Here is a 25,839-nt window from a genome sequence, read left to right as displayed (position 1 = left end):
CATGGTAACTCGACACCATTCTACAGCCAGCTTGATTAGTTTCATATCATCTACAGTTAGGCTATGTTGCGTTAGTAACTTGCTTTGATTTGTATATATTAATATATTTAATTTTAGAAAGTGAGATAATTCTGGAAACAACACATTTTTCCACACTTTTCCCTTTTTCCATACTTATCCAAATCTGGAAATTACTCAAATTAAATTTCATACTTTTCCATGCTGCGTAGAAACCCTGTCCCTGCACTGAACAGGCTGCCCGAGATAGGAATTAAACAAATAGTTACTCGAATCACTCGCGTAATGTTTGCAGCCCTAACACAATGATTATTCTTTTGAGGAAAATCCTTAAAGTTTGACGAGCTTTTCTAACGATTCTTGGAGGACGAGGACCGTTCCACCCACTGGTGACGTCCTCTTCACAGGGGACACATACAGCCTCACAGACTGTACTGTATGTGGTGTTGGTGAATACCAGTGTTATGCGACAGCCGCTCATGACTAAGTGATTGTGGCTGTTTGTGCGTGTCACTCTGCAGCTGCAGCGGCAGCAGCAGCAGCACTTAGAGCCGTCACACACTGTGAGTACTTCCCCCGACGGGTGAAGAAATTACAGTCTAGGTGGCAGACGTTGTGTCGTCCCATGTATTTAAAAAGGCACACACACTATAAGGTGTAACGGAAAGATCGTGCCATGATCGTACAATAACAATTATCTCCATCTACTATTATTACTAGGGATGCAACGGTACAGTTTCCCCACGGTTCGGTATGTATCGCGGTGTATAAGGGTTTGATATCTTAATATAAAACTACTCAGACTAGCAAAGGCAATATTACATTGTAAAAATAATTAAAAGCACAGATATAATCACACCACAAACTTTAATTAAACAATAGTACACTATCAGCACCCATCTTCGATGTCTTTGATACCATAACAGTATCAGGACTTTTATATAATCCATTGAAAATTGGCAGATGAATAACAGCACTGATAATAATTCATTAAAAAGCCAGATTGGTGTAATATTCAGTTACTGCCAAGCAAAGCAATGACAAAAACATGAGTAATAATGATGTTTTCTTTCCATTAATCTCCCATCCACTGAAAACAGAGCGAATGATCTTAAACCGTATACTATCATCCCTATGTAAGACTCGTCTCCACCAGGGATCAAGACCTAGATTCTATTTTTTTTGCCAATTAGGGAGTTGAAAGCCTGGTTACTCCCAGTTGTGGATTTTGACACTGCACCGAGATCTCTGATTGTATTGTTCCATACATTATTCACACCTCTCCTTATTTAATTTTAATGCCAGCCCCCCTTGCTCGTCGTCGTCTCCACGGGCACTCTGCAGATGATCAAGGCCCTGCAGCCTCATACCACTTAATCCCCCTGCGCTTAATTTATTCGACTTTGCTCCCCAAACACCAGTCATTTCTCCTTTCTACTCCTCCAAGCTCAATTTTCCCGGCACTCTTTCCATCAGGGCCAATTACCTGGCCCTCCAGTCTGTACAGAGCCAGAAGGGTCACCTTAATTTGTTCACATCTCAAAGCCTTTACAGCGTAGTTCCCCCCCGTTTCAAATGTTCGTCTTTGAGAGGGATGGGGAAGTGTTTTATAAAGCACAAACCCAGCTGGAGCCAGTTTTCTACATCTAGATCTAGAAATGATGAAATATACATTCAGTAGTTTTACTTTACCGCCAGATGTTTTGCAGTCATCGCTGCCTGCTGTTTGAAAAACAATGGGTGCAAAGCCGACTGTGCCAATGATGTGTTGTTAATCATGTGGATCCAGAGAAAGAGGATGTGTTGAGGATAATGGCGTTGTCTGGAAATAGCCTCAATGGAATGTTGCATAACTTGCAAACATTGATTTTACTGAACAAAGCCCTGGGCTCATTATCTAACAACCTCCCTGTGTCCTCATTACCTCCCTATTACACCCCTACATGTGATTTTTTAAAAGTCCCAGTTTAGTGAATACAGAGTTTCTCCTCTACACACATTATATACGTTAGAAAATAGTAGTGAAACAGTCTCTTCTGTTCACGATTTCTTTTGTGGCTCAATCACACACCAGAGCCATAATTAGAGAGATGTCTTGCTCGATGAGGAAATGTAGTAGTGAAGAAGAAGACTCCGAAAGAGAAAGATGGAGATAGAGAGCAGGACTGTAGCTACACCAGCTCTGTGTTAATATACATTATGTCGTTAAACTGTGATCAAAATGGTGAACAACGTCATTTCTGGTGTGCTTTAATACCAGAGCATTTTCACCATATCAAAGCTAGATAATTTTATATGATTTGAAACCTTATTTTGAAGCAATTGGCTTCAACTTTTTAAATCATTAAAATGTAGTACAGATGGTTAGTTTCTTTGCTCCATATGTCAAAGAAATCGTTAAAACTGATTCATTTTGATTCGAGAACATCATTATTACCAGGTTTGGTAACCAATGATCAATATTTTTCAACATTTTTACGAACCAAACAAGTAAATCACCAAACATGTAATCAACAGATTAAAAGATTATGAAAATAATCATTAGTTGCAGCTCTACTATCTTGATTATAAATTAAAGTGTTTCAATCATTTCTATAAATGTGATCAATTCTTGTTTCTTTGCTCAGATTTTTGCGTTAAGCAGTCTCACCACTAGATGTCACTAAACCTTACACCCTGGACCTTCTAAGTGTTGTTACTGTGTGTGTATTCACGTAGAACTCACCATGTCATAGGTGGTGACGACTTTCTTGAGGAACTCTGGCAGCAGACCCTGGGGCTCCAAGTTTGGGTACTGGTCTTTGAGGTTGAACACGAGGAGCGGGGGGTTAAGGTCAGGTCCAGTCAGTCGAGGGGAAAGGGCCAAGATGCACTGCTTCAGGTTGGCCACCGCTGAAAGCCCACACAGCTCTTTAAAGGACACTATGGCATTCTGCAGAGAGGGTAGAGCAATTAGAGCTGGGCTTTTCAAGCAGTGCTGCTGCTCTATGGTGACATGCCAAGAAAAACAAAATGTCTGATGGCATAAACATCAGTTAGCGTCTGAAAGAGAGGGTGACTTCATGTTCTTAACTTACTTTTAGTCTCTGGCATTGATCTAAATAAAACATATAATCACAAGCCCAGAAGAGTCAGGAGCCAGTCAGAGGAAGTGGCTGCAAGGTCACTAATTACCTGTGAGAATGTTCGCCATGGTATTTGTGAGCTACTCGTGATCACTCAATTCTTTTTGGACTGACACCAGTGTGACACACACGCAAATCCTAATCTTCCTGTGACAGGCCAAATTTAAACCTAACACAAACAACCCAGAGGGGCGAACTGCGACAAGACGGCCAAGATGTGTGTTATATTCTCAAGGCCATTGGCTTATCATCAAACAATGACTTCAATATAAACACAGCTACCAAAATAAATCCCCCAATACAATGCCTGGAGAGAGACCGCACAAGATTACAACATTAAATGAATCAGAAATACACTCTATACATTGTTAATGTGGTAAATGACTATTCTCGATGCAAATTTCTGGTTTTTAATGAAATATGTACATCGGTGTACAGAGGCCCTTTTCCAGTGTTCTAATGGTACATTGTGTTTGCTAATCGCGTTAGAAAGGCTATTAGATGATTACAAAACCCTTGAAAACCCTTGTGCAATGATGTTGGCACAGCTGAAAACTGTTAGTTTTGAAGGGCAAAATTATTATTTTGAATAAAAATCATTATTTCTAATCTTGTCAATGTCTTGACTATATTTTCTATTCATTTTGCAACTCTTTTGATGAATAAAAGTGTGACATTGAATGGAAAAATTGTATAGGTGACCCCAAACTTTTGAACGGTGGTGTATCTTAACCGAGACGGGGGATAGAAGTTAAGGTGCACACACACACACACACGCAAAAGTAACAGTACGCTGTTTTCATGAAAGTGAACAAACTTGACATGAGAAAAAGAGAAAAGAAGGTGACCGTGGATTTCTGTGGATTAGAATCGAAATGTATTGAGAGTCTGCTGAAGCCAATCTGTTGTAGCAAATTTATCCTTTCCAAATGTTTCCAGTTCATATGTAATGGCATGGAGCTTTCAACATAATGTAGATTTTGATGCATCCCATCACAGCTCGTCTCTGCATCTGTTTTGACCCCTTGTTATGCAACACATAACAGTTAAATCAAATCAGCTTCAGTGAAGCCTGGTGGTTTTCTCTGCCCAGAGACGGAGCCTTTAGGAGATACCGGAGATTCTTTGTAGTCGGTCTGGTTGTAATTATATGTTGTATAAAGCTCCACCTGAGGATATGCAGCATTTACTGCTCTTTTAGAGCACTCACTGAGAGCCCGAGCAAAGCAAATCCAATGTCTTCAGCAGAGTTGAAAATAAATGTCTTACCTGCATGTTTTCTCTGAGGTCTGTTGCCTCCCTGAGTGGCAGAATGGCTGTTTTGAAGACATCATCCACAGCCTTGATCAATAGCACTCTCATGCTGGCGTACTCTCGACTCCTCTTGCTCTTTCGTACAGACAGGCCCCTTTTGTGCGGTTTACCGCCTCCCCTTCGATTGGTTATGGCCACGTGAACAAACAACAAGGTGTGTGGCAGAACTTCCCCGGTCAATGACTGAAGCGGTACGTGGCGGAAGCCTGGTTGGAGACACTCAAAAGGGATCGTGTACTGGCCGATGAATTCATCTCCAATGTAGTCGTCGTCCAGCACTACAAAGCGCACCATTGCGAGCTCTGGGAGGTTTATCTGAAACTCAAAGCTCTCGTCAAAGAGAGGGTTGTCCCCATTCTGGTTGACTGTTTTAGTCCTTTGCTCAGCACAGTCGGCAGGAATGCCGTGGATTTCCACATACACGTAGGGGTCAACGACATCTCCTTTGGCACCTGAGCCTTTTGGTTTGGGGAAGTTCTGTCCACTGATGATCTTGATGTGCAGGAGCTGCGGAGAAACGCCAGGCACTGAATCTTTAGTGTTGGCGCTAAAATACGAAACTTGCTCCCTCATGATCGCCGGACGTAGCACAAAGCCGCAGTTCCCATTCTGACGGAACCAACCGATGTTTAAATCCATCATCAAGCCTGGAGTCTGATAGTTCATTGCCACTATCTGGCAGCCACACTTCCAGAAATCTTGGGGATTCATGTTGCTGGAGTCGATCCTCATGGGGCTGGGGTAAACCCGTGCCAGGTACTTCTTGTTATAGTTCACAAAGTCACCGGGGAAGTCAGTGGCACAGCGACTGGCAAAGACCTCGTTGAAAGAGCAGAGCTCCCAGTGTTTCTGATTCTGGAATGAAGTTGGGAAGTCTCTGAACTCCACCGACTTACACAAGGTCACCAGGTCAGAGAGGTCCTTTGACAGTTGGAACTTCTTGGACGCGATGGTCTGTTGTTCCGCAGACTCGATGCTCATCCTCTGAGACATTTCTGCGCCCTCGTCCTCATCGGTCACCTCGCCTTCTGAAGCAGTACAGTTTGTGCTCAGTTTCTTACCCTTCAGCAAGATCTTTCCCTTAAGTTCAAAAGGAGAGGGGAGATAGCAGTCCTCTGGTTTAGGAGAAACCATGTACATCTTGTCCCCAAGGATCTTCTTGAGGTGTTGAAACATGACCCTCTGCTGCTTGAGTGAACAATGGTTTTCTAAACACAGAATCAGTGGAAACTCGGATGCGACAAAGGAATATTTGTTGACGACGTCGATGACACTGCGAAAGGCTATCTGCGATGTCATTGTGTGGCCAGTGTAAATAACGGGTTCGTTATCGGGCCCGTCCCACACATCCAGCTCTACACAGCGGCAGCCCATCTTAAGGGCGCGGATGTACCCGGTCACATCTGAAGGACCTCTGAACTGATCTTCTATCAGATACGTGTTGTGGGATGCATTAATGTAATAGTGGGAGAGCGGCTGGTTCATGTCTTGACAAACAGTTTTTTGTTCAGGGTCAAATATATGGCACTCTGCTGACATGAGATAGTTGGTGAAACCATCGAGAGAGAGCCAGCCCTTCAGCTGGCCCTCCTTAGATGGCTCATGCTTCTGAATTACGTCTAAGCTGGTGTCTTCACTCACTTGTGCCATTCCCTGCTCTGCTTCCAGAAATATCATCAAGTCCTTAGTATTCAGAAACTCTTTGTTGCTGGAGAACTGCACAAAGAGGAAATAGATTTCTGGCCTGGTACAAAGATCGTGAAAGACCTCAATGAATTCCTCTTTTGTCACATCAGAACCTGCTTTGTCTTTAGATTTGTGAAGCTCCTTGAATTTAAGTTCTATTTTCACATTTTTAAGTCCTGGGTTCAGCTTTTTGACGAGCTGCACAGCGGCACATATCGTTATTTGTTTGCCTTTGTTGCCGTCTGCCTCATCAAAAAGCTCACCTAGCCACGACGACCGCATGTTGTTCTGACTGCTCTCGATCATATTTAACGTATGTTTCCCATAGGAGATCAGGTATCTCAGTCCTGTTACCCATATGTTTGCTACATCTGCAGTGTTTGCCACCAAGTCCAAGGACTCATAGTTCTCCCCGAAGATGACTGAGAAAGCACAGTCCTCTGATATCTGATCATAGGTTCCATTAGTTCTAAAAGTGTCCGTGTTTTTCCCTGTCCGTACCTCCTTGATGGATTTTACATCAATTTTGGCCTTTTCTGACTCCTTCTTTGATGGCTCCCATCTCAAAGACTGCATGTCGGCGTCCAGGAGGAAGTAGCGGTGGTAAATGCGCGAATTAGATCGCACTTTCTTAAGCTCGGAGCCGTCCACCATTGCATTGATGCAGTCACTGGCACTGCTGATTTTCTTCTCAGTGGGCATGCTACTGAACGAAACCGTCTTCTTTCTTTCTTTACGTTGTCTTGAACCATCCTGCAGAGAAACAGAAAAAAAAATGCACATGAATAAACAAACCTTCAAGCAAATGATTACTTACACAAGCCAAGTGGATCTTTACAGTTGTACAGATCATATTTAAAACCTGCCCAACCCGGGCCAACCAGGCTGTTGTTCATCATGGTACCATGGTACATCCTGGAACCATGAAATGAATGCATAGTTTTTTTTTTTATTCCACAGTATGTTGTTGCCAACTTAAGAATCCCTTGAGCTTCACTCCAGGAAAAAAAAAACAAAAGAAACAACAACCTTGACTTTCCTTTGGGATAAAATGAAATGCTTCAACCGTTTGCAACCGCTCATATAATCAAAATCAGATGTGCATATCTCACACACTGGATCACCGAGTGCAGGAAAGATGGGCAAAGACACAAAATGATTAGCTCCTTTAGCGCTGGTTAGCGTGCCGACAGTTGAACTGGAACTGTCTGTTTATTAAACGAAAAGAGCATCGCTACAAATAACCAGCGTACCTGTGTACTGCATATGTGTGACTCTGTTTTTAAACTTTAGCGTTACTTTAAAGACTCATTTTAACAATCGGGAGTCACGTGAACATGACGTCACGCACATATCTGTCACGGAAGCATTTAATGTGTTAACGTTGACGCCGTTAGCGTTGTTAACGTGCCGTTACTTATGCAATTAATAACTTAATAAATCTGAAAAAGACACTTTAATGTCTATATTTTGTCATTCCGTCTTGCAAAGCAGACTGGAGTAGATCATCCTTTGTACCCCTATAGATTGAAGCAAAAATCGTTATGAATCAAATCGAACTGTGAGATAGTAAAAGATTTCCACCCCTAATGTATCCACCTCCAAAATTCACAAACTTAAGTTTCCATAGCACGTTTTTTGGAAATTTAACAGAAATGTTCCATCCCTTTGCAATCCTAATTATCGGGTCTGGTATTAGACGCAACAAAAGAGGTGTCGGGCCATCCCTGCCTACTACAGCTTTGTAGCTTTGTGTCAGTTTCATAAAAGCCGTCCACACAAATTGATTTGTATACACAGTATTTTTCCTTGCAATTGAACGAGATGCGGCAGAATCGATAGCGACCGACCGCAGTGCAGAGCCTGCTGCTCACAGCGTAGTCCCACATAAATTCTGTCTGTCTATCTGCATAAGATGTCACACTCCCTCAAATGCAACAATAAAATGTGATATGTTTGGGGAGCCAACGAGACTCAAACGAGAGTCCTGACCCAACAGCACAGACGCCTCAAATACTATCAAGTACTTATCAAACAGAAGCCTTAAAGTGTGGCGTTGGGTCCAGCCAAAAATAATATCGTAAAACACATTAGTGTGATATATTTACTTTGACTGGAAGGAATTTCACACTTGTCTGGAAGTGGACGTTGTCAGGTACAAATGTAAACGCATGGAAAGGAGAGCTTAAACCCTAAATGCATGATTGCAGATAATCCTTATGATCGGGGCTGGAATGTGGTCTTTTTTTTTTCCATGTTGACCCGTCGTTACAGTCGCTGCTTACTGATGGTATGTGTCTGGTTCCTGTTGTATTTTTAGAGCTGTAATGGACATTTTTTTCACCTCATGATCTTCCTGTGCTTCCTCTCACAACGCTGGGATAGAACACTGCACACACACGCAACTCTGTATGTCATTGTTGTCCAGAGGACACGGAGTCCACATGCGGGGTGGGGGGGGGAGAGTCCATATAGCCTCCGACTACAGTCGACTGACTGTTTAAAGTTGCATCTTAATCTCTCTTTGATTAATCTTTGTTTCTCGAGGTTCCGTTATAAATAGGACACAATGCGTGACTCGAGTCAATGTATGAAATAGAAACAAGGGGGAATTCAATGTTAAGTCAGCACACGCCGTCCTGATTCTGCCCAACAATCATCAAGGTCTCCTGTACTTCACCAAAAATAGGACGGATTAAAGGATTTCATTGATTTCACTAGTAATCCTGGGTGAAGTGCTCAAAGACGCACAGGTAGCATAATTTGACGGGGGAGGGTGTTTAAGTCCACAGTGGGTGCAGTGTTTGGTAAAACTGTACGAACTGGAAAGATCACTTCAGGTGTGTTTTCAGGAAGTGAAGACGGAAAACATTCCACTTATTTGACATTTAGATCTTTAATAATTTAATATACTTAACAACTGAGTGTTGCTTATTAATAACTGATTTTCTTTTTCCTCATCAAAGATACCTGATCATGTCCAAATTCTCAGTCTCATGTGGTGATATACATGTGGTGACAAATATAATATCGGCATATTGCCCAGCCCCATTTAGATATTAATGTTCTCCATTGTGCAAAATAACTTAAGCAAGCATAGGAGTCGAGAAGGTAGTTGCGGGTTTCCCAATAAAAGCAAATATCTGCGATATCAATGCCATGTCGATAATATCATGCATTCCCAAAAAGAAGACATGACTGTCCGATAGTATAGACACCATATAAAAAAAGGTTTACTGGATGTCTCCATGGTGCTTCTTAATAAGGAGACAATAACAAGGATAGATAAGGCGAGATAATGACTTTTTGCTTTTACATATGGCTTCAATAATGTTAGGAGTGTTTTAGAGTGTGTGTGTGTGTGTGTGTGCTGAGTGAAGAAGATGGAGTCAGAGAGGCAAACACTTAAAGAGGCGATGAGAAAGCAAGATGGAGAGAGAGAGGACTAAGAGAAGCGTAGATCCCAGAGGAGTCCGAATCCCCTAATGGTCGGCGTCCCACATTTTCATCTGCCTCAGTGAATGGTTATGAACCATCGACATGACTGAGGGGAAATCACAGGGGAGCCATTACTCTCTGCTCCAGTGTTCTACCTACATCCCAACAACAAGTCCATCACATTACTCCAGAGGAAGGGTTTTCAGTTATCAGTCAAATTAATCAATTCAACGAGGATTTCATGTGACAACAGATGACGCAACGGACTGGTACAAACTGGTTCACCTGGTTATTTCCATTGAATGGTCATGGTCATGCAATACAGCGTCACCATTATATGTGACATGATTGATTTGGTAGGTGGAAACAGTATCTGAAGCACTTTCATGTTAGGGATGCAACAATTTAACCCTTTATGGATCGATTACTAAATGAATATTATTTAACTATTTTGGTAAATGATTAATCGGTTTGTGTTATTTTTTATTAATTATTAATTAAACAAGGTCACTGATTTTCTTCTTTCTTATAAAAATGTGAATGTGTGTGAATATATTGCTTTACTCCACATAACAAAGAAATCATTAAAACTGCATATTTTTGATGCTGTAAACAAAACAAGACATTTGAGATCATTTCAAGGTTCAGTCAACATTTTATGAACCCAACTGCTTTGATTAAACATAAAGTAATCGACTATTGAATTGATTACGAATAAAATGCTGAATTTTGGATTCAAACCATAGAATGACAAGAACTATTTAATTGTCACTATACAATATGCAACGGGACTACAAACATCACAAACATCTTTAAAACAAAGTTTTAAGACGGTGTTGATCAGTATTGAAGCTGAAAAGGTGCATCCTCAAGATGGTATGTATAAGAACATACAAACATGAATAATTGTATTAAAACTCAGCTATTAAAACTTTTGGAACACATTTTGGAAAGTCCCAGACTTCTGGACCCCAATTCGCAAACCAATGTGTAATCCCACAAAATTCATTCCGACAAAAAGTTCTATCAATTAGCAGGAATATCTTGCACATTAACACCGACCACTGCAAGTTCCTTTCCAAGCTGCATCATTAAATGACGCTACAGTGGTAACACCAACAGATGAGTTCAACGAGCGGAGGCGGCCGAGATGAAAACAAATCTGAGGTGTGAAAGAGATGGCAGAGCAGCGGCGGTAACTCGGCACTGGAGTGGCAACAGAAACTAAAACAAAATGACTTGCAAGGAAAAACTAACTGCTAGCGATATAATAGAGGAAGTACGTGTATTAATAGTTGTGACAGGCATTCTGCACTGACTATAACAAAGTATAAATACAAGCCATCAGGCCTCAGTTGTAGTTGGAAGTTGGAATTTCCAGAATGAGGGTATGTTCCTTCAAGTTGAACAACCCTTCACTCAGATTTCCAACTCAAAACACTGCTACTTTCCCTGATATTGTATTTATTCACAGTAAATCAGTTGTACACATTGTATCGTTCAATTTATATCCATGGAGAGTTGTTTATAATCGACTGGTATTGCCAACAATGGCTGCATGAGATAAGTTTGTCTTTTCAAACTTGAACTCCTCGGAGGTCACGACAACGTGAATGGAACGAAAACAACTTTCTTATCTAACCGTTTTCTTTTACCTTTTTGGTAAACGGGGCGTATTTTCAAGAAATGTCTTCATACATGCATGCGTAATACCTCAAAACGACTCTAAACTCAACTCTTTTTGAGATTATCATCACCCGGTATCCAAAAATAGCTTTTTCTGGCTCCCAAAACGCTAGTTTGTGGATATTTGATAGGGATGCACTGATCCACTTTTTTTCACCTCCGATCCGATCTGATATTCTGAATTTGGATATCTGCCGATACCGATACTTTTCCGATACGGATGCTCCGTTTGCTTTAATATTATTATCATCATTTCGATGAGGCTTTAATAAACTCCTTTATACAGGCAAGTATGATATGTACGACTTTTACAATGTTTACAGCGACTTTACAGACACCTGGCAATTTTTTTTTTTACAATTCTGTTGCACAGAGAGATCCAGCTAACTTTATTTACTGTGGGCAGAGAGTCTCTCACACACACACACACGCACGCACGCATTAAATGCACTATTAGTTACACTAGAGCAGGGGTCTGCAACCTTTAGAATGAAAAGAGCCATTTTTGTCCCCTCTTCACCCAAATAAATATATACTCTATTTCAAGAACAACAGTTTGTCACAAGTTGATACCCAACCTTTAAAGTGTAGAAAAACGACAAATAAAACTATTTTTTATAGTATTTTATTAGCTTTTGGAGGAGGTTTTTCAACCGGATGTGACGGATAAAACATCAAAACATTTTTATTTACGCCTTCATCTTGACAAAAAAATGTGAAAAACATGAATCGTTTTTTCTTCAACGCTAGAAGGAGCCGCTACAGAGAGGCTGAAGAGCCACATGAGGCTCTAGAGCCGCAGGTTGCAGACCCCTGCACTAGAGTCTTCTAGTTTTGGCTAAATTAGCATAAAAAGAGAGATGTTCTCCAGCTGCACCGTGGTCAAACCCCTCAGGAGTTGTAGTGTACGTGCGATGAAGGCCCAGATGCTGCCGTTCTCTCTCTCATACATATGACATCAGTTGTTGGTCGTATGAAGTGTAAAAAAGGTGATTACCCAGAGAGTCCACTTTTAAAGCGTCACCATTTCCTTATCAAGCAAATGAGAGTATTTCTGGAACATTGTGGTTGTGAGTCAAGCCTTACAAACACCAAAAAAAAGGAACAATCACTTAAGACGCATTCCCCACCCTTCATGACTTTGTTATTTCAGGTTTGTTCACTGTGTTTCTGTCATTTTAGTTTGACCTTCCACCATTTGCATCACGTATATTTGCCAAAACGCCTCAGTGTGATAACAGACTTCATTTCAAATGAGACGAAAAAGGAGTTACCGAGACAGTTTCAGGACACGGTCCTCACAGAGATGAGCAAATCTTAGCTCAAGTCCTTTGAAACCTGGGCCAAAGAAGTAGATCAAAGTGGTCTCTGAGGAGCTTTGTCTGGATCATGACAAGATTCAAAGCTGCTTTTAAATCAGTTCATGAAATTCTCTGCGTTTTCTTCTGGTTTTTGGGTCGGAACGCATCTATAAATAATGACTTGTTTTCCTCTATGTCCACTAGGGATGGGAATTTCACAAATTTTTAGAGTCAATTGTCGAGGTCCACTTGTCAAATTTTTTGTCTACTTTTTTTTCTTTTTTTTTACAGCAGCAGCAGTAATGGGGGGGGGGGATTATTCTACAGTGTACTACTTCATTTTAGGCTCAAAAACATGGCTGTAATGTCCATTATTGACCATCAGAACAGCGATAATAAAAATGTGGGGCAAAAAAAAGAAGGAAAAGCGGACTCTCCCCTGGAACGCGCGTCGCCACTCGCCAGATGACGTCTTCATTTGTGTAGCGCTTGTGTTATGTCCCCCACCCCCGTCCTAAACTTAAGCGCAACCTCGTTCGCACTGCAAATCAGAAGGCACCCACGATTGTCGGAAGGGCCAGATAGGGACAGACAAATTGCAACCTCCAGACACCTCAGTAAAAAACACATATGGCTCCTTCCATGCCATTTTTTTCAAACATTTTTAGTTGCTGCTTGGACATACAATGATGTCAGGATATTAGGGGCTGTCGCTTTTAATCCGAAATTCAACTTGAGGGGAAAAGTTCAAACTTGAACCTTAAAAACCCATTTGCCTTTGTCCAGCAGAGGGCACACACTTTGAATCCATCAACGACAAAGCACACGAAAAGCTGCATGTGCTAGAATTGAAAGTGCTACGCCATAGACAAGCAAGTAAGAAACAAATCTGGGAACTAACCTTGTGTGCTCAACCTTGCATGACTTATTGCAAGTGTCGTAATAAATGACATCGTCACGGCAGATAGTATCCAAACATGAGTTGAAGGAATATCATGTCATGTTTCTGTTCCCAGCCGGACATTTTCTGCTGAAATGTCTGTAAACAGTAAAGTGTGAATGGCTTCACGTGAAAACACGGTGAAATACCTATCAGCGAGCGAGTGTTCTGTCTCTTGCATCCTTGACACAGGCTCCGCCCATCACCTCAGTCTCACCCTAACCATCTTCCGCTGGCATTCTTCATACGTAGAAGTCAGGACAACGTCCAGACGCAAGTCTTTTGACATTTTCTGGAGTTCACGGTGTTAAAAAAACAAAGCTCACGTCCTGCCACCAATCAAACCATGGGTGTCTAAATCCGACTACTTTTGCATATTACTGATGGCTGAAGATGCACATAATGCTTCACTAAAGCTGGAAACCAAAGGCTTATTGTCTGACACCAGGAAATGCTTATTCAAATGTTTACCGAAATGTGCTTTCTATGGCAAAATTATAATAGAACAGAATTTTTTGTTTTTGTTTTTAAATAAGCTGATACAGACACTTACAATAATTTGTTAATACAGAAAAACCTCCGACACCAAACCCTTCTTTTTCTGTATATCATTATTTTCATGTTGTTTTTCGAAAAAGAAAATGTATTTTTTTAATTGATTGATGATTAAACATAACCCTATCAAGGTCATCACCCGTCTCTCACCTGCTGCACATATAGGCGATATCACAGAAATTATTGGATTTCCTTCCTTTGTACTGCACACACCACCTTTAACTGTGACCATCTCAATTTGTATGGCTGCAGCACGACAAGAAGACATTTAAAATCATTCTCTGTGGCATTTCTCACTTCACAGGAAGCATATCAATTCACCCCATCAAAATAAAATGTGAAATCATAATCTTACCCTGAACCAATCTGGGGTTATGAAGCCACTGGAGATTGTGTTTTTAAATTAAATGATGGGTTTTTTGGGCCACATAAAGAAAGCTAAAGTGTCAGGCCATCGTTTAAAATGACTGTAATAGAAGTAGAAAGTGATTCAAGAGTTTTTTTTTTATTTTCTTTTACTCACAATTAATTTCTGAGGTATAACTCATTCATCTGCCGTCATATTAAATGCACTGTAAATGTGAGACAAAGGCTGCTTTTTTACTATTAATCTATTATTAATCGATAATTAACATAGCTTACAAAGTCCGCTTATCCATTTATGGACGAGTCGTGTCACGAAGCGTGCACGTCACTTAATCTTTCAGGTCAACACCCGCAGTTGGGTCAATGCTAAAAAATGATCTCATTCAAATTCTGATCAGCCTTTAGCTGGAAAAACCATCAACCAAAATAAGAACTGTCGTGTGTCACAGTTCAGACTAACAAAGGAGACAATGAACGTGCACGTTTGTTTAAGCCTCTATCATTTATTTATCCTGCGGCTTGTTCTTTAGCAGAATAGCACTACCATCTATTGTGCCCTGCTGATCCTCAGGACATATTCCATTTCATGTGCAAACATTTAAATGACAATAAAAGGAGCCGAAACTCGGCGTCTGACAAAGCGTACGTGCCGAGAAAATGAACAATATTTGCTGTTAGTGTATTTTCAAGGAAAGCCTTTGCTCAATTTTGTTCTCAGACGCTCGGTAAATGTCAATAAAACTTTGTTTTTTCCATCCAAAAGTGTTTTATTGAAAATGCAGACCATTAGTGTTGTTCAATAGCTGGTTACTGGAGATATGGGATTTTATTGTGTTTGTTGTCATTAAACTGGGAAAAAAAAAAGAATTGAGGCCAAAAAATCTGCATAAGTTATCGGCCATTGGCTGCTCCATTTCTCAAAATTGGCATTGAGCATAGAAAAACCCATTTTGGTCAACCTCTAGTAATACTATTATCAATATGGAAGGAAATGCAAGGCTGTGTCAAGGGGAATAATGGACATTTGAAAGGAAGAAGTACCTATGGAACGGCTGCTGGACGTTTTACGTTTCTTGAATATAGAAGTAGACTGGCAGGACGTCAGTTTGACATTTCCTCTTTAGAGAATTTCCCATTTCCAACGGCGAACAAGAACAAGTTTGTCAGTCTGATCGAATTACAGTGAGGGAGAACTCTCCCATCAACTGTCTTAAAATAAATATTAACATATCATATTTTCTCATGGATAGTCGTTAAACAGTCCGTGGGCCACAGAGTGAAGAGCATTTACAGTCCCAATCCAATCATCCCACAGTTCTTATTTCTACTATTTCATTCGTGACAAACACATGAAAAACACCCATCACTGTCCTGTGACAACACGCAAACACCAGCAGACTAAAAATGACAGAAGGAAATACAGTTTATTATCACATTAAGACGTAGAAACGCAGGATTTTCATCACATCTGAGAAGCTGCTGCCATTCGTTTATTTAATTCCCCGTCGCAGCAGCAGTCTCCAGCAATTACCAGTGAAGGAGACCGTGTCAACATACTTGATAATTTTAATAATGCATGAGCACATTAGAACAGCTAAACCCTGTTAAAACCCTAAACATGCATTACATTACAGGAGTGATGGCCACACGGGTGTTTACTCACAGCAGAGACACGTATTCAATATAAAAATCTGACTCTAAACTCTGAGAATTTATGATAACAGCATTGAAACGGTTATTTATAATTGAGCCTCGTGTTAAACACTTAAATGTGTCTCCTCTTTTCTGTCTGCTTCAGTGGCTGTTACAGAGAAATATTAAGTCAAGCCATCACAGAGGCGTAGAAATACTTCCAGCACTAATGTGGCAGGACTGTAATCACTGCCAAGTCCATTTGAGCCACCCTTGGAATAAACGGTTTGCGGCGAAATGGCACTCGTTTGAATCGGTGACACCTGAGCTGATGAATGAATAAGCAATGATTCAAGGATGTTACAAGGATGCTGCGGCAACACACGCCACCCTGAAGACAGCCAGGAGATCCTTGTGTCAAGGATGGATGTCAAAAGGATCATTATTTAATGAGCGCCATCGACTGCTAGCGAGAATTCAATTGCAAAATATCATTTGTTAAATGGAAATGGAGTTTCTCCTCTTTACACAATGTATTTATTATAGTTAGAAAATACAGGCTGAGAAGATGTGGACATTTTAACTAGTAAAAAAAAAAGCTTCCTAGTAAAGAAACTCTTCCTCAAACACTATTCAAGATTTATCTATACAAGAACCCTCACTTGACTTTTGGTTTGCTAACTAGCTGAGATGTCTCCATCCTGAAAAGGTGTCTTACACAGGGTTTCCCCACACCTTGGTTGACATCAAATTCAGGGACTTTCCAGGACCGATTCCCTCAAATTCAAATCTGCTGACAACAGGAAAGGAGGGCAACTTGTAAGAGCCGCCTCGCCAATGATGGCGTCCACTTTTATTGATTTGTTGCAAGCTCTGCATCGGCTCAAGTGATGATCCTTGAATGGGCCAGAGATCTTGGAATTGTCATTTCCCAGGCATCACGTCATCATTTGCTGTCTTCATGGGTAACTTTACTCGCTCATTGTTCTGTATGGAATCTCACTATATCTACAGCAGAGAGAGAGAGAGAAAGTGGACAGTGTCCACAACACTGCTAGAAATTGACGTTAGCTTAGTCTACATACATCGAGCAATGCATTTTTTAGGGCACTTCCATTTATCAATATGTGACGGTGCCTCCTGAGGTCTGTTTAGGTCGTGCGTTTGGCCCAAAACACCACCTTTGTCATGTGGTACAAGAGTCTGAACATGCAGATTATGAGATGATGTCATGTATTGTGATACAATGTGATGATGACCATGTTTGGACTAACAAGCACTGCTGGTCCACCATAATTAAAGCCATACTGTTTTCCCACTTGAACAGGGTCATAGCAGCAAAAGCTACGGCTGTTTTCTTTACACCTACCAGAGCTGTGAATTACATGTTACTTACAAATCAGTAGGTGAGAACTGAGGTGCGAAGAAGAAAATGTTTCAGCAGGTTAAATATACCTCCTGCCATTAGAGCACCACGTACAACAATTAAATATTTAAGTGTGAAGACCTGGTTTGAAATGGACAAATTAGCGAACACTGAAGTCTATATTTGCATCCGTTTTATTTTGGAATAACAATTCTTAGCATGAGGGGGGAAAACAATATCTATATTTGACATATTGAAGCTTTTATAGGCCTTGTTCTTGGCAGCCATTTTGACAGTTCACTCGGAAATTCGTACAGTATGTGCAAATAATCAAGTTAGCGATGGCCGAGCTCCATTTTGCTTCCTCAGTTTCAGACGAGTGCATGTTGACTCACTGTCGCTGTCCACCGTTCATTTTTATCAGTATCAGCAACACCAACGGGTCTATTCTACGTCATTATCTCAGATAATGCAGTTTATTTCATGTTTCTGACGCTGTTTCAGAAGCTGAGACGAAAAAGGTTTCTGTGACTCAGAAAGCAGCCTCGTATCAGGTAAACATCTAAATGACTGTGAAAACACAGTAAATGTGTCTCACGGGCCTTTCCCTCTACAATCTTTTTCATTTTTTGTTCTTAAAAGGTTTTCCATTAACACAATATCATTACGAGAAATGTCTTCACACACACACAAAACCCAAAATTTCACAAAAGTTGCATACATTGAATTTTTTTTCACTCTGGGACATGTTAACAAAGATAGTGTGTTAGGGTTCCCAAAACACTATGGGACTTGTATTTGCATACAATTCTTGAACTTCACTTCAGTCCACTAGATGGTGCCGAGTGCTCACTCTCAGTAGAGCTGTTGCGTGAGTAAAATCGCAATATATCATTTAGCACATTCTCAGTATTGTGATATTAAATATTGTGATAATGTCAAATTGTGGTGTCTCTGGAGATTACCAACCCTGACAAAACACTGGTTCCACGTAGGCAGAGGCTGATACGATACAAAAGTTTGCGGTTTCTTGTTTGTCCAGGCCCTCAACACAAGCTTTAGCGAGCAGGTACCAAGCCAAAACACGAGACAGTAGGGCTGGAACAATTACTCGATTTATCAATTACGAAATTAATCAACTATTTTAAGTGTTTTCTTAAAGAACTAAAACAGGCTTTCTTATTTTCCAGCTTCTTAAATGTGAACATTTTCTTGTTTCTTGGCTCTATATAACATAGAAATCATTGTAACTCAATAATTTTGGTGATCCATATTTTATGGACCAACCGATTACTCAATAAATCAAATAAAATAAAATTGACAGATTATAAAAATAACCCTGAGTTGCAGCCCCAATAGAAAGTATATACAGCCTACATGTGATCTCAATTTGAAGTGGAGATACTGTACTAAGACGTTATAGTTATAACTCACACAAACTGGGCTGTCAGTGTGTGCATGCCTTGCTGCACTCACTTCTTTATTTGGTGCGGTGATTAAAAAAAAAAAGAGAGGAAAGGCGTTGCACACTTGTGAAGTATGTCACTTTTTTCTTTTCATACAGGTGCAACAGCAGCACTAAAAAACAAACAAACACAATATGGTATGATAGAAATGCTGGCACTGATCCTTTCCTTTTGAATGGGTTTTTAAAAAATAAATAAATAAGAAAATGACAACCAACAAACAACAAACAATCCTCGCCAGTGAGTCATTTAAATTTCTGGTTTTCGTGCGACTCCACCCCACAGACTGACAAACGCTGTGTAGGTGGCTGTCAACACTGGCTGTTTCATTTATTATTTATTTTTTTCTTTCTTTCTGGAGAGGATGTGGTCATACAGTATGTTGTGGTGAGCTTGAAATAACGTAAGCTAAAATGGTTTCCAAAGAATCACAACGTCCATAAATAAGACTGCAGCAGCAGCATCATGATGCATGCACATTTCTCAATCGTGCCGCCGCCGCTCACCGATTCCTCAGGAGGGCGTGACCACTTGGCGTCATCTCCACATAAACCGTTTACATTGCACCGAGTGGTTGAATTGACATTTTCATATTCTGTGCTTTTATTGGTGCTTTGCCATTATTTGAATGAGAGCGTAAGAATAGATCCTGGGTGGAGCACCAGCACCAGTTGGAGTTCCGCATTAAAAACTAAAACCAGGTTGTTATTTTTGTTTTGACAGAGCAAGTAGAATTTTTCCAGACACTAGAATCACTTCATCTGTGCTCTCATATGAGCTTATTAAAGGTGTTCAACAGAAACCTGTTGTTTTAGGGGTTGTTACTATGAGAATGTGGTTGGTGTTGTTCCCAACCACATCCTTCTAACAAATGAGAGGCTGTTAACGAGAAACAAACAGTGTGAAACGGGCAAAAAATATGAGAGTGAAGTCAAGGACGCCGTGTTCTGGTTATTTGATTTAACTCAAGAGGTTTCAAAGAGGAATTCCCAAGGTTTTGTCTTTTATGAAAACAGAAAAGGAAAAAAAAAACAAAAAAAACACTGCTAACCACATAAGACTTTCACATTGAGTAGTAGTAGTAGTCGTAGTCATACTAGCAGTTACAGGTAGCATCAGCTAATTCTAAATTTTTGGTCAAAGATACTTTAAGTTTATCTACGATTACTAGAGCTGCAACTAACAATTATTTTAGCAATCAATTAATCTGTAGGGCTGTAACGATACACAAACTCACCATTCTATTTGTATCACGATTTTTGACCCACGGTTCGATACATTCCACAATTTTTTTAAATTGAAAAAACATTTTATTTAAACATTTACTTATATAACAACTTTGTGTAACATTTATTAACAAATATTTTGGAACACTGTGAACAGATTTGAACATATATAAATAAATAACCAAAGATTTCTCTCTTTTCTGTAACAAAATAATACTGTTGAAAAATACAAAGTAAATGATCAAGCAGACTGGGAAGTGTAGTTCTTCATGAGAAGCAGTTTTGTTCCAGTGGAAATAACCTGTTTTGATAAACAGCAAAGGTAAGACAACATTTCCGCTTGTATTTCTTTAAAGTCAGTTGTTGTTTTGCTCTTATTTTGGGGCTGGATCCGTGAATCTTGGTCGTAGAGTGATGAAAACGGTACCGTTAGAATCTTTGGATTCTCCGCTGTTTACATAATCATGCCGTTTTTAAACATGTGCGCTGTAGCGGTTTTCTTCCGCTCCTGCTGGTTTGATCCATCGGTGTTTTAACTGTGTTTCGTGACCATAAGAATGGTTTATATGAGCTTTTAGCTGAGTTTCTGACCTTTTTGTGGGTATGCAGCATGTCTGTGTTTATTAAAGTTAGACATGGTTATATGATCTTGTTGTCGCTGCGTCCGATGCTGCACCCGGTACTGGGGACATCAGCCGCCCGCTCCCTGCTGCCATACCAGCTTCAGTTCGTCAGTACAAAGCCACCATGCGAACCCCTTAGCCCCAACCCCCGCCGCACCGACCACCGGCAGTTCTGTTCTGTCAGCGGCTGCGGCTGGTTCTGCTCGGTGCGGGCTGCAGTGGCAGTTCAGATGACACAGAGAAGCGTCTTTTAGTCACTTTCTAATCTGACCTAATGGTCTTTTTCTGACATGCACAGAGAGAATAATAGCGGTAGCCGAGTGGTTAAATAAGTGGACTTGTGTCGGGAAGGTTGTAGGATTGATTACAGACAGTGTCAACATCATTTACCTTATTATTGTATAAAGCATTAATAAGCTTGCGATGCATTTAATATTACCTTAATTTAATATATTGGGTGTAATTTGCCCTGCATGCCACGATGTCTCACTCTAAGGTTTTGTCAGAAGTTGGCAGCCCTGCTATACAATATTGTAAAAGGGGAGGCAAAAATGAAGGACAGTTCTGTCAAATATCATGCATGAAGTTATTCCATCTGATATATCCATCCCTAGTCAACAGCAGAGAAGAACAGAGAGAACAGAATTGTGTGTCTTAGAGCCACTCATTTATGATAAAACGCTCGCTCCTCGCTCGTTGCTGACGGAGTTACATGTCAACCGCTCTGGCAACCTTGACTCTGGAAGGGAGGGGTGGAGTAGGAGACGGATATGACTCGCCGCAGTGTTTTGATTTTGAGTGTAGTGACCGCTTTGGCCGCATTGTTACAGATGGCGCCTTTAAATGGGTTTTTAATAATTTGGTACCTAAGAAATCTCAAATGGCACAGATGGGGCCAAACGCCTAGAGAACGCCTAGACATCTCTTTACTAAAACCTCTGTAATTTCACTCTGCTTCATTTCAACAGCATTAGACTTTGCACAGCTCATGTCCACATGTTGCTCCTACTGCATATTTTAAAGGTGATATTTGCTTTAAAATGCAATATTTTTTTAGGCGAGAGAAAGAAATCCTTAAGTTATGCTGTGTTCCAAGTGCATTTCATCTAACACAGTGGCATCTACAGTGAAACTTATCAAGAATCTCACAAGTGTTATCTTCATTTTCTTTCCCATGTGCTGTGTGCCGCTCCGGGGTTGGAGTTAATTCCATCCAGTGCACTGAATGTGACTTCTGGGTGCATAAGAAATGCTGCGGCATCAGAGGTAGCCTGCAAGCTGTGCAGAACTACATCTGCCCGAGGTGCCGAGGTGAAGCAAGGCCACTGGATGGTCGCCCAACATCACAAGTCACAGTGGGCGAGGTGGTGCTGGATGTGGAAGCCAGCTTCTGTTACCTTGGGGACATGCTCTGTGCGGGTGGTGGATGTGATCTTGCTATCACTACCAGATGCAGCGTTGGCTGGGGAAGATTTAAGAAGCTCCTGCCCATCCTTACTTCCAGGCACCTACCCTTCAAAAGCCGTGGCAAGGTGTTTGACTCCTGCGTACGAGCAGCCATGCTCCATGGGAGTGAATCTTGGGCCCCTACTGCCGCGGATCTGCAGCGCTTGCGTCGCAACGACCGAGCTATGATAAGTTGGATCTGCGGTGCCAAACCTCAGGATGAAACACCGTCAGAAACTCTACACGCTAAACTTGGTCTTGGGGACATTGCCTCTGTGCTGCGGTCTCGCCGACTCCGGTGGTATGGACATGTTGAACGTGCCAGTGGCTGCATCAACACCATCACCAAAATGCAGTTGCCAGGCAGCAGAGGTCGTGGTAGACCTAGGAAATCGTGGATGGAGTGTGTCAGGAAGGACATGAAGGTGTGCGGCCTGACCAGCGTGAACCCCCTGGACAGAGCTGCATGGAAGTGGGGTGTGACGACTAGCCGGCTGCTGCCCACCCCTGTGTCAGGGACCCTGGCAGCAGTTTAATCAAAATACTGGATACTACTGGATACTACTGATACCAAGATAGTCCACATAGAGCTTGTAACTGCAGAGATGTACTCTATTTAGTATGGGCATGTCATTTTCGAGCAGGGACTCCAAAAAGAGGGTCGGGGAAGAAGTGGTTAATCGTTTGGTCCATAAAATGTCTGAAAATGTTAAAAAAAAAACGTTGATTAGTGTTTGTCAAACCTGGAAATGACAATGTTCTCGAATGTCTTGTTTTGTCCACAAACCCAAATTGAGCAAAGAAACCAAGAACATTTTCACATTTAAGAAGCTGAATCAACCAGAAATCTAGTTTTAATCATGAAAAAGTCTGATTAATTTGGTAATCGATAAATAATCGATTAATTCTTTCAGCTCTAATGATTACTAATTATTTAAAACACCTAAGTTCACAGCAGCGCAGACACACAATGCAGATCATTTGTCATAATTAAACTGTTATATTTTAACAGATGGAGGGAAAATGGAAACCTGGCAAACATATTTGGCAAAACAACAATATAATAAATAAGAAATGATAAAGAAATGTGCTTTTACTTTGTAGCCAGTGACTGAACATCATTTACATTTTGTGTCTCCACTGCAGTGCAGTTATATACAGTATTTACCCTGAAATATCCTAATCTTTTTCCAAGTCCTACTTTTTTATGTTTTTCAGATGATATTATTTCTGACACAGAAACCGCCCATTGTAATGCTAACTTAGCATGACATTCTCATTTTTTGGCTCCAACTTATCAGCGGTTACCATCTCGGCTGTGACTCACTGGACATTCATCCATCTGTGTGTTGTGTTGCTAAGCGCGAGCGCCACAAAATCATTACAGAGCGACGATGCCCTTGTGTATTCCATGTGCCTCGTCATGAAGGTTCTCATTACGCCGTTGTGATATGGTGCTTATTGATCTCGGGTCACTGAGCTTGTTGGGATAATTTCCCCCTCTCTCTGCGTTCATGTACTGGCACCGGGCCACAGTGTGGAAACCTGAAAACCAGTTTACAGGAAGAGCAGGAGTTATTAACTATAAGTGTTTTGCGTGAAAGACATTTCTCTGGCACGGATTATGTAACTTAACAATAGGATTTGAGTCGAGTCCAAAACTGTCTTCCGAGTGTAAAAAAACATCTCCTGGTGATCAAATAAGCGTCCGCATGTTTCGGCAGAGCCTGTAGCTCATGCGGTGCTAGGATAAATCAGACTCAAATGGCTCCAAGTGTGGAGCGAGGCAGGTCTTTGTGTAGTGAGAGATTACTTGGAAATTTACAAGGCAGAAAAGTCAATATTACCCCCCATCAATCTGCAGGCAGGCGGCACATCAAAGTCCAACACCTACAGTGTGTGCCAAGAGTGTGTGAAAATGAGGTGAGCTGCTGTACGAGCTCCCAAAAGCAGAGGATAACCTCACAAGGCATCCAATCATGGATCTGCTTTACATGAGACTGCTTCTCGACAAAGTCATTAAGAGCTCATACATATTGAAAATTAGGGGTAAGATACGATAATCGATACACCAGGGCAAATATCGATATTTAATTAACAATTTAAGGTCCCTGTCAGTTTCATTTGCTGGGCATCATTACTTCAAACGGGATAATGGTGGCAATATATTGATGATCACAGAATTGTTGTGTTGTGATATTACTAGTAACTATTAGTATAAGTGTGAACATTTATTTATTTGCTTCATTTAACAAATAAAATAATTTAAAGTGAATAATTTCAGTTCAGACAGTAGAAATCATCATCCTTTCAAACACCAATTTAAACTTTTATGGTTGAAAAATAAACATTAGTTGCATCCCTAGCTGATTCAAAAGATACTTGAGGTTGTGAGGTCGTTATCCGAGCCAACTTGACTCTAAAATCCAAATCGTGAGCCTAATAGCATTTTTTTGTAATTGTGATATCTGCCTAACTTTTTTTCTTCTTTTCCGAAAACGTTCAAATATGACTTCGGCAACTATGCCATTAGGCTAGCGAAATATAAACATTAACAAAACAAAACAAAACAAAAGGTGTCTGTAAAGAGTCTTTCTATATTAGGGATGGGAATTTCACGACATTTTGAGAGTTGATTGTCGAGATCCACATGTAGATTTTTTGTCTTTTTTTTTTTTTTTTTTTAAAGCAGCAACAGTGCGGGGGTGGAAACTATTCTACAGTGTACTACTTCGTTTTAAGCTCAAAAACATGGCTGTAATGTCCATTATTGACCATCAAAGCAGCAATAATAAAAATGAGGGACAAAATAAAATAAAATAAAAGCGGAGCAGAGTTTTTTTTCTCTCCACTGGCACAGGTGTGTAGCCAGAGGGCTCAGGTTTTTGAACCTGCACTTGTTGTGTCCACCAGGAGTGCAGGATCTTGACAGGGTGAGATGCTTTCTTCATTTGTGTAGACGGCTTATTGTCGTGTCCCCCACCCCCGTCCTAAACATTAGCGCAAGCTTGTTCGCACTGCACACACACACGCTTGGACACGCTGGAGAGAACTGCTGTTGTCACGGTGTAAGCTAACGTTACAGGTGACTGGTCACACTCATCCTACAAACCAGCCTTTGAGCACCACGGACAGCGGCCGAAGCTCCATAGTTACCTTACCGACCCGCCCTCACCTATCCCATTCACAAAAACTCGCCCTCCGCAATGCGCCCACCATCATCTGAGAGCACAGCTTCCTTAACCTCGTTGGTCGTGAACTTTACGCGTTTGTGACACTTCAACTTTTTTTAATTGTATTTTTTTGTTGAGGTGCGCATGTGTGGAATGTCGATCGATTTGTCGACAAAAAAGTTCCATACCTATTCTATAATATGGACTTGTGTACTCATATCTGACAGCCAGTACTCATTTCTGAATTGGTAAACAAATTCAATTCCAAGAGGTGTTTGGTGGATTTATTAATAATAAACATATACACATAAATCTTTACTAAAAAGGTTGGGGAAATTATCTAAAAATGTCTTTGGTTGACCACAAAGAGATAATCTCCCACACCGACCCCGTCTATGAGAACCACTGATCTCGGCTATGATCGTGTCCTGCAAAGAGTGTTATGTAAAGTTAGCATGAACAATTATTCCATAAATAA

At 40.8% G+C, this 25,839-nt stretch overlaps 1 protein-coding gene across 1 annotated transcript in view; it reads right to left on the bottom strand.

The window, feature by feature from the left end:
* The window catches only part of plcl2 (phospholipase C like 2), a gene marked incomplete at both ends in the record, with an annotated part of 49,658 nt that overhangs the window by 18,371 nt on the left and 5,448 nt on the right, over positions 1 to 25,839 (bottom strand). Inside the window, 2 exons of the mRNA XM_083894165.1 lie at positions 2,744 to 2,950; positions 4,413 to 6,896. Of these exons, the coding sequence (XP_083750291.1) occupies positions 2,744 to 2,950; positions 4,413 to 6,896 (2,691 nt within the window). The remainder of the gene's footprint in view (positions 1 to 2,743; positions 2,951 to 4,412; positions 6,897 to 25,839) is intronic.

Source organism: Microchirus variegatus (assembly GCF_963457635.1).
Source record: "Microchirus variegatus genome assembly, chromosome: 1".
Taxonomy (NCBI): domain Eukaryota; kingdom Metazoa; phylum Chordata; class Actinopteri; order Pleuronectiformes; family Soleidae; genus Microchirus; species Microchirus variegatus.
The sequence above is the reverse complement of the archived record's forward strand: the minus strand, read 5'-3'. Positions and strand labels throughout refer to the sequence as shown.